Consider the following 10,487-nt stretch of genomic DNA (forward strand, 5'->3'; position numbering starts at 1 on the left):
GCATGATTGTAACGGATAATAGCGATGGGATCTCTCGAATGAAAAAGTAGTAACAATTCGATTAATGAAATATATCGAGATATCCCGAATTACTAACTGCATCATTGGAATAACGTTCTCGTTTGGAATGCACTAATTACTAAGGTAGGCGAATAGTAAATTTTACTTCTATTTTTAATTCGTCACACGCTCGGATTTGGAAGATGAATAGGCAGAATGCTACTACTAAATGAAATAAGAATGATGAGAGAATCTCGACGACTACTTTTCATTTTCCTTTACACACGATTACTAATTTCAGCAACGAGTTATTTATTTTCTGACGTGATTTCTCGCTACTTTGTTCACTATGCTACCACCGCTCCTATCAATTTGAAAAAAACAAAATAAATTAAACTCAAACTCACCGAAACTGTACGTTATCATTTCCTTGTCTTAGGAATTAACAGATCGCCACACCGTTATCATTCCGCTTTCACTTTTATTAATTACACAAAAGATATCATTTAATTAAATAAGATGGCAGAATTACATAATTTTTTTTAATTAAAAGAGAAGAATCAGATGCAGCACTGCAAAATTCTTAACTAAAAAAATAATTATTAATTAAGGTTCTGTCAGAAAATATGATAATATAGACGAGCAAGTAAAATAAAAATTAAACAAAATAAATGTTCTCCTTCGCTTTCAAATGTCATTTATATATTTTTTTAAACATTAGCTTACGCTCTATTTAATTTTATTCGCAAAAACACAAATTGAATTACGATTTTAATTTTTGTTCTAAATTAAAAAGTTATTACACTTAATATCAGGTAAAACAAGTTATAAAAAATAAATCGGTTTAAAATTCCGCGTTAAAATAGCCATTTAAAAAATATATTTTGTCCACGTTTTTTGGAGAAAGTCTATTCCTACGCAAATTGGTTAGCTGTCCAGCCTTAAAAAACACTCTTTCTGAGGGAACTGATGTTGCAGGTATGCAGGAGTACCTTAAATTTATCTCGTATAATTCGGGTAATGAATTTTTATGCAGTCTGATTAGATATGGCATTTCCAAATATTGTCGTATTTGGGCGAATTTGTTGTGTCTGAGGTTCTAAGGTTTCATTTAACGGCAGAGTATCAACGTCCATTTGCCTGGAATTAATTAAATTTGTAACATTATCAGTTATCCATTTTTGGATATGCTTTACAGTTTCTTCTACGTCAAATGCGGTTTTTTAAATCTTGGATCAACAAAAGTATTACTTTTCAAATGGCTAAACGTAGTTGTTTTTTAGGCGGAGCTATATTTACTTTATTAAGTGAAATTTTACTACCTAATGTTTCGGGTAATTATGTAGAACAGGATCTACTATTACTGGTACTGTGCATCGGTGAGGTTGATTAATCGACGAAATACAAATTTCAGAAGTATTTCCTCTTTCGTTATTATTATTATTACCTAATTTTTCATTTAACTGTTAAATTTCATTTAAGAAAGGGAAATTTAGGTGGAATAAAAAATTAATTTGTTACTTACAAAAGAGATTTAATAAAAAGCTGTTACATAATCGTTAAAGAATATGCTCAAAATGCCCCACCCCTTGCGGGCACGAAATCACACGCACGAAATCTTTTCAGCATATTAGCAGAAAACATTTTAAGAGTCGCATCGGAAATATTCGTGATTAAGTCTGTAAAAGTTCATCAATAGTGTGAAGATTGTTTTTGAAGGCCTCACATATATATAGCCCCACAAAAAGCAGTCAGGAGATGCGAGGTCTGGGAACCTTGGAGGCCGTAAGCCCTTGCTTATTATTCCATCATCAAAGAACCGTTGCAGAAAATCCACGGTTTCTCGAGACGTGTGGCACGTAGCGCCGTCTTGCTGAAACCGGCAATACCGTTCTTGAGGTTCCAGGAGGGACACAAATCGGCGCACAATATTCCTGTATACTTCACCGTTTACTGTCTGTTCGAAGAATACGGGTCCGACTATACGATGACGACGTATCGCACACCAAGCACCAATTTTTTCAGGATGCAAAGATTTGTCTTGTAAAGCGTTAGGATTTTCAACCGCCCAAATTTGACAGTTTTGACTGTTCACATAACCGTCGAGATGGTCATCGCTAAAGATTACTGCGTTTAAAAATTCGATTCCGTTATCGTTTACGAGAGACCTAAGTCGACGGCTATATTGCAATCGCTTGTTTAAATCTGGAGACTGAACCTCTTGGACTCATAGTACGCGATACGGATACGACTTAAATTTTTTAGCGGCTTTATGAACACTCGAATACGACAAACCGACTCGCGCGGAAAGTTTTCGTAACCTTTTCCGTGTAGAATTGAGCGATCTTGTTTTCACATTCTCTAAAACGTAATCTGTCAAGCGAGTCGGTCGACCGCTACGTTTTCTGTCGCAAACACTCACTACCTGTCTCTCGAAATCGTTTTGCTGGCCTAGAAATTGACGTTTCTTCTGGCGGAGGAACACCGACAAATTTAATTTGAAACGATTCTTTTACACTCGCGTACGATTTCGTAGCAAAATATCGTTCAAGAATCAAAACTCGTTGTTCTACGGTAAAAGATATTCTGTTCGTAACACGACCGGAAACGGCACAAAAGTTTACACAGCTCAAAGAGAATCAACTCACACTGCCTTATCTATACCGGTTGAATAGCGCTACCGACTTCGTGTCGCAAAATAAAATTTCCCTTTCTTAGAAAAAAATGACCAGACATTAACAATCGGGTAACAGGACTGAAAAATCACTCTGTATTAAAGTGTACTCGTCAACTAATAATATTATTCAATGTTTGTACTCGTGAAAAAATATTAGTAATATTCATATTTCGAATGACTCATTCGATTATTTATAATATTATATTACCAATATCTCGATTATTAAAATCATCCGATTTTGCCCACCACTAATGGACCGATGATGCTAACATGAAAATTAGCATCGGGGTAAATGCTGAAATTGTTTTTTATTTTGTTTAATACAATTTCCAAAAGAAAAAAAAAATTATTACATTATAAAATAACGTTTTAAATAGTTCAAAATAAAAAGAAGAAAATTTGCAACAACTTGCGCTTGCGCTTCATGAGCAGTAGAAACAGCACGATTTGCAGTCACCAACAAAGCAGACACTGTACTGATGAAAAATTGCAGATGTCTTGTGTTCTGTACTTATAAGACGATCAAAAGACGTCTGCAGAGGGACAAGTCTGTTGTGAAACGCATTAATATTGATGCTTTTGGTCCCCTCTAATGAGAATCAAAAATAGAAAAATTAGCATTATCCATTAAAATACAGCATCCGAGTACTGGTTTGACAGATCATTATCTCACGCTCATGGCTCTGGAAGTAATGCTAGATGCCCAATTCTATATTGCTAAAGTAGCCATCTATTTGGTGGTGCGCGCGCGTATGTGTGTGTCTCCCTCACTCATTCTCTCTCTCTCTCTCTCTCTGTGGGTGTGTGTTTATCATTAATACCAGTTCATAATAAAAAAGAAATTTAATTTTTTTGATTTATTTAAACAAATGTGTATATATATATATATAGCCTATGATACTTCCAGTAATGTAACGATTCCAAAGCAGGGCCATATAGTCTAAATCGGTTAAGCCATTGAGCTGCTATCATAGAAACAGCATAAATACCGACATAAATTACAATCCTTTTTGGGCAATCTTGTAAGATGTACCAAATTTTATGTTTACTATACAGCCTATGACACTACCGGTAATGCAGGGATTCCAACGGGGAGGGGGCATATATCTAGTGTCTTTTTTTGTTTAGCCTCCAGTCATCTATCTAAATCAGTTCACCGTTGAGCTGTTATGATGGAACATACATACATACATACACCCTAAATATATTACACTCTTTTTTGGGCAGTCATGTAAAAACTAAATTAGCCTGTGCTTAAATCATATATTGTCAACTTTTTCTTATTTTTAGTAAAGAAAGGTGATGAACTAGAGATTTTTATAGACCGGCCTTCAAAATAAAAATAATGCTGCGGTTTCTTATCAGTTGTACAATCATAAGGCCATTTTTGTCATCTTATTATTCAAATTTTTATATCATTAAAAAATATGTTACTTAATTACTGTGTTGGCAATCGGGCGAATTTCTCAAATGGATAAGCATTATTGGGTTTTCACTTACCGCTCTGTCTGAACTCAGCTATCAAGGTGATGTAAGAATACATCAATTTTTATTAGTTTATGTGTGGTTTAAACATATAAAAGAAGATGAAAATTTAATAACAGTTGGAGATTGGAATGCAAGCATTGGAAAAGACAAGGAACGAAATATGGCGGGTGAATATTGACTGAATAAAAGGAATGAAAGAGGGGACCGACTTATAGAGTTTTGCACGAAGTATAATTTAGTAATTGCCAACACCCGGTTTAAAAATTATAATAGAAGAATATACACATGGAAAAAGCCAGGCGAAACTGCAAGGTATCAGATAGATTATATCATGATTAAGCAAAGATTTAGAAATCAACTCGTCGACTGTAAAACTTACCCTGAAGCAGATATTGATAGCGACCGTAATTTAGTGAAAATGAAATGTAGATTTGGGTTTAAAAATCTGAAGAAAAGGTGTCAGATGAATAGGTGGAATTTAGAGAAGCTTGATGAAGAGGAGGTAAAGAAGATTTTTGAGGAGGACATCGTAAGAGGTCTGAATAAAAAAGGTAGAGTAGAAAATGTAAAAGAAAAATGGGAGAATGTTAAAAGGGAAATTCGTAAATCAGCAGAAGCGAACTTAGCCGTAACAAAGAGAACCGGTAGAAAATCTTGGATTTCAGATGATATATTCCAGCTGATAGATGAATGTAGAAAATAAAAGGAACTATCGAAGATTAAGTGCAAACTAGCGAAAGAAGAGTGGATTAAAGAAAAGTTTTCAGAAGTGGAAAGAGAAATGAACATTGGTAAAATAGAAGGAGCATACAGGAAGTTTAAGGAAAATTTTGGGGTACATAAATTAAAATCTAATAATGTCTTAAAGAAAGATGTTACACAGATTTATAATACAAAAGGCGATAGGTGGGTGGAATATATTGAAGAGTTATACGGAGGAAATGGTGTTATAAAGGAAGAAGAGAAAGTCGAAGAGGATGAAAGGTGAGTGAAAAACAATACTGAGTTCTGAATTTAAAAGAGCATTAAAAGATTTGAATGGCAGAAAGGCTCCTGGAATAGACGGAATACCTGTAGAATTACTGCGCAGTGCAGGTGAGGAAGCGATTGATAGATTATACAAACTGTGTAATATTTATGAAAAAGGGGAATTTCCATCAGACTTCAAAAAAAGTGTTATAGTTATGATACCAAAGAAAGCAGGGGCAGATAAATGTGCAGAATACAGAACAATTAGCTTAACTAGCCATGCATCAAAAATTTTAACTAGAATTCTGTACACTATTGAGAGGGGAGTGTAAAAGTGTTAGGAGAAGACCGATTTGGTTTCAGGAAAAGTATAAGGAAGCAATTTTAGCACTCAGATTAATAGTAGAAGGAAGATTAAAGAAAAACAAACCGACATACTTTTAACTTATAGGCCTACAATAGGGGTTAGATAACGTAGACTGGAATAAAATGTTCAGCATTTTAAGAAAATGAGGGTTCAAATACAGAGATACAAGAATGATTGCTAATATTTACAGCAACCAAACAGCAACAGTAATAATTGACATACATAAGAAAGAAGCCATAATAAGTAAGGGAGTCCGACAAGGATGTTCCCTATCCCCATTACTTTTTAATCTTTACATAGAACTAGTGGTTAATGATGTTAAAGAACAATTTAGATCCAGAGTAACAGTACAAGGTGAAAAGATAAAGATGCTACAACTTGCTGATGATATAGTAATTCTAGCCGAGAGTAAAAAGGATTTAGAAGAAGCAATGAATGGCACGGATGAAGTCCTACGCAAGAACTACCGCGTGAAAATAAACAAGAACAAAATGAAAGTTATGAAATGTAACAGAAATAATGAAGATGGAAATAAAAAACTAAAAACTAATAAAAATAAATAAACTGAATGTGAAAATAGGAAGAGTAAAGATTATGGAGGTAGAAGAATGTTGCTATTTGGGAAGTAGAATTACTAAATATGGACAAATATGAACTAAATATGGAATAGTCGCTTTAATATTTGAAGGACAGGTAGAAGGAAAAAGTTGTGCAGGCAGGCAACGTTTGGAATATGTAAAACAAATTGTTTTGATGTTTAATATGTAAAACAAATGTAGGATGTAGGGGTATACCGAAACGAAACGACTAGCACTAGATAGGGAATCTTGGAGAGCTGCAACAAACCAGTCAAATGACTGGTTTGGAACTACAAGCGTGGTTCCCACATTTGTATTTTATTTGACTGTGGGTACCATCTATTGAATCCGGCCTTTGTTGATTGTAACTGGTTGCCTACAGTTTGCAAGCATGCCAGTATTTTGAATTAATTTTATGAAGCACGGTTTGATAAATCACTTTAATATCCTCTTAATGTTTCAGTCTCTAATGAATGCTTTATCTCTGACAGATATCTCCGAAAATTTACTTGAGCAAGAAAATCACCATAGGTTTGTTTTTGCGTTTTTTCATGCATGGTTTCATCAACCTTAATAAATTTATCTATACCCCATAGTTTTAACATAATTACTCGTTCCAGCGTAGAAATAAATTTTCATGACGGTGCATCGATTCGGTTCTTAAATGTTGTCAAAGCTGATGGTGGTTTCCCATTCTAGATTAACCGTTTCTTTTCTTCAGCTGCATAGGAAACAAACCATCGATAAGAATTGTCCTTTAAACCAATTTCCTACTTTAAGAGCATTTCTAAAACATTTTTTCTCGGCACAATGGTGAAACCTGTACTGTTTGAAGTAGTTTGCAAGGATGGTTATTTCCACATATGATTTTTATATAGACTGGCTTTTGGAGAAACATAATCAGAACCATTGCCACTATATATATATCTGGACTATATATTATCAAGAGTGCCAAATAATTACAAAATAAAGATAATAATAAGTACGTTATTATTTTTGATTTTAGTTTATTGACCTTGGAGATATGTTACACATGTATTTTAACAAGATAGATAAGATGAGAGTAAAAAGATTCTTAATCTTTGCCAGGAATAAAACTCAAGTCTAGTTAAATCTATAAATACCCAAACTATTACTTTAAACTGGTCAGCCTATTGCTTTCGTTCCATTTCAGACAACAGTTTCAATTGTAGAAAAAAATAATAAAAAGTTACATTTTCCGAATAAACTAATTATATTTGGCTTTATAGATCTTACAAAAGATTTTAATATTGTATTAAATATATACTATTATTGATTTGGGGACGACCTGCTTTTATTATTTCTATGACTGTATCTATAAGATAGAAAACAAGTTGTAAATTTGGTGTGGCAAATGTAACGTTGGCTCAACAGAACTTATTACTTAGACCCCATTCGGTAGTCATAAATGGTTTTGTCTTATTCTATGCCCAGACACCTAATACTGTAAACAGGTAAGGCAATATCCTGGTACTGCACAGTGGTGTAGCAAGGGGAGTACAAGAGGAGAGGACATCCGTTCCTGGATGCAGTATCTGAGGGATGCCAAATTGATGTTGCATAATTACGAATAGAAATGTTTTCCCCTCTTAAATGCACTTCCAGTTTTATTCTGAAATGTAATGTTCATCAATTTGTATGTTAAAATCAACTGAAATCAGTTTTATTTTTCTTTTAGATATAAATTAACCGATGTACCTGACTAATGAAAATAGCTTAAAACAGAGATGCATTTCACGAGAAGCTTTTATGATATAGACTTGTAGATGTTCAGTGAAATAATGGACCGGCAAATGCTACTCAAGACAAGGCTGATGTTAAGCTTTTGACATGGGAGGACCTGCTTCGCTACATTGTGTGGTACAGTGGTGATGTATTTCCAATTCTGAGAAGCGGTCTTCAGATTTTACTGACAGTTACAACATCCAGTGTAGTCGTGGAAGGTCTTTTCATAAGTTAAAACTTATCCTGTTCTACCTGAGATCATCTGCGGGATAGGAAAGATTTCAGCCTTGGCTTTGCAGGAATGTGAAGCAGGAGGTTACTGATAGCATAAATTTTGAGGATGTAAACAATAAATTTGCAGCAGCAAAGGCAAGGAGCATTTCTCTTTAAAGTTATCTAAATTATTACATTAAACTACCTCTTACTTTATTTTAACTTTTCAAAGTAATGTTTTAAGTTTTCAGAATGTTATATTTGACTAATATTTTATCTAATATAAAATAGTTTATGTTAAGTTTTAATGTCATATTTTGTTTTTATTTAAAAATATTGTAATGGCAGTTTTAATTGTCGTAATTCTTTTTCTCGCCGCTCAGCTGACTCAATTGTAGACACAAAAGACATGATGATATGTAATAGTACGGTTACATACAATGTATTTATCTATTCAATTTATTACATTAATACTACTCAATATAATCAATGTGTTAAACTAAAATGCAATTACGACAAATAAGATTACCAGAATTTAATCAAAAATGTTTCTTTACAAAATGTAATTCAATCAATAAATAATGCATAAACCTAATACATATTCGTCTATAATCATTCAAACTTCAAATAATCAACATATTTATTGGTCCTCCAATCCGGATATTGAACTTCAGCAACATATTCAATACGACGTATTTAATTTTAAATTGTAAGTTTCAAAATGGACTTAATTTGTATAGACATTCATTCGTATAGTTATTCAAGCTACTCCAAAAACTGTAATGCGTACAAACATTATACGCAGTGAAATTTAACTATAAAAGTGTAAGCAATAGTGGAATCGATGTGTCGGAAATTTGCAAACTGAACTGGATAGTATTTTCATGTGTTATCTTAGTTTGCCGAGTATACGACAATCTACAAGGAGCTACGAGAATCAACATTCATCATATGCATAACCCATTGTTCATCTTATTAATTTTACTTTTCTTATTATTGTCTAATTTCTTATTATTAATATTTACGTTAATATAATTAAATTAAAAATGACTGACCAGGAGGCACTCAACAGTAAGACTTTGCAGACTAATAGCAAGGAACTTTTAAAAAACTTGGTATAATTAAGGCATCAATCACACAAATGCTTTGCTGAACCTTTGCTGATAATTTTAACCCCACAAAAAATGAAATATGTTCTTTACAAATAAAATTAAGAAATTTGTTAGAATTACAAGTTAAATATGATAGCATTCAGTCTCAGTTGGAAGCTATTGATGAGGATACTGACAGAATACAAACTGAAGATAATCTATGTAACATAGAATGTAAATTAAAATCTTTGTTAGATAAAATGTCTACAAAACCTCCTGATAAATCAGATCCTACCGATATGAAACCAATTATTAATAATCAAATGCAGTTTTTACAGCCAATTAAATTGCCATGTTTTAGTGGAAATTTACTTGAATGGCAGCATTACTTTAATAGACTTAATGATTTAATTCATTCTAGAAATGACCTTTCCGACATTCAAAAATTATACTACTTACAGTCATCTTTAAGGGATGATATATATCTTTAAGTGGAGAAAACAATATTTTGACAGTTGGAGAACCACTTATGAAGGGGAAAGCCATACTGTTTTAATAAGTTATTAAGTCAGTTTTTAACTGCTTAATTTCATGTGCACTATCAGCTCCTGTAATAAGGTCATCAACATAAAAATCATTTAATATGGCTCTGCAGGCATTAGGAAATTGATCGTTATTGTCATTGGCAATTTGAACTAAACAACTAGTAGCTAAAAATGAGGCACTAGTTGTAAATTAAGTAACTGTTCTTAAGGCATAATGCTTTAAGTCTTGTTCAGGGTTTTCACGCCACAGTATTCTTTGCAAATTACTGTCCTGAGTAACTAGAATCTGTCTGTACATTTTTGTGATATCAGATGTGATAACATAATTATGGACTCTAAATCTTAAAATTATTGAAAATAAGTCTTGTTGGACCTTAGGTCCTATGATTAGTGTATCATTTAGAGATAGACCATTGCTGGATTTGGCTGAGCCGTCAAACACAACTCTTAGTTTGGTTGTCAAGCTTGTTTCCTTGAAAACAGCATGATGAGGTAGATAAAAAACTTCTGAGTCAGGTATCAATAAATCCTTTGAATTAAGTTCAGACATATGACCTAGGTCTCTATATATTATTAATAAAATTAGAGTATCCCTTCTTAAAACTAGGGTCTTGAATAAGCTTACATTCTAAAGACAAAAATGTATTTTTGGCGTTATTAAGAGAATCACCAAGTTTGATGTTATCTGATTTACGAGGTAACGTAACTATAAATCTACCATTCTTATTTCTAATTGCATTTTCTATGAAATTCCTTTCACATATTGAGTTATCATAAGAGGTTTGTTTGACTAAAATAGGTTCTTCTACCTCC

At 33.0% G+C, this 10,487-nt stretch overlaps 1 protein-coding gene and 1 long non-coding RNA gene across 2 annotated transcripts; one reads left to right on the top strand and one right to left on the bottom strand.

Moving 5' to 3' along the window:
* The first annotated feature begins 66 nt into the window (after window positions 1-66).
* On the top strand, window positions 67-8,637 carry LOC142318073 (uncharacterized). The gene is made up of 2 exons (XR_012754808.1): window positions 67-144; window positions 7,779-8,637. It is a non-coding gene; the product is annotated as an uncharacterized LOC142318073 (long non-coding RNA).
* A 1,227-nt stretch (window positions 8,638-9,864) lies between these two features.
* On the bottom strand, window positions 9,865-10,224 carry LOC142317465 (uncharacterized). Its single transcript, XM_075354031.1, has one exon. The coding sequence runs from the start codon at window positions 10,222-10,224 to the stop codon at window positions 9,865-9,867; it is 360 nt and encodes a 119-aa protein (XP_075210146.1).
* Between the last annotated feature and the right edge of the window lie 263 nt (window positions 10,225-10,487).

Source organism: Lycorma delicatula, chromosome 1, assembly GCF_047948215.1.
Source record: "Lycorma delicatula isolate Av1 chromosome 1, ASM4794821v1, whole genome shotgun sequence".
Taxonomy (NCBI): Eukaryota; Metazoa; Arthropoda; class Insecta; order Hemiptera; family Fulgoridae; genus Lycorma; species Lycorma delicatula.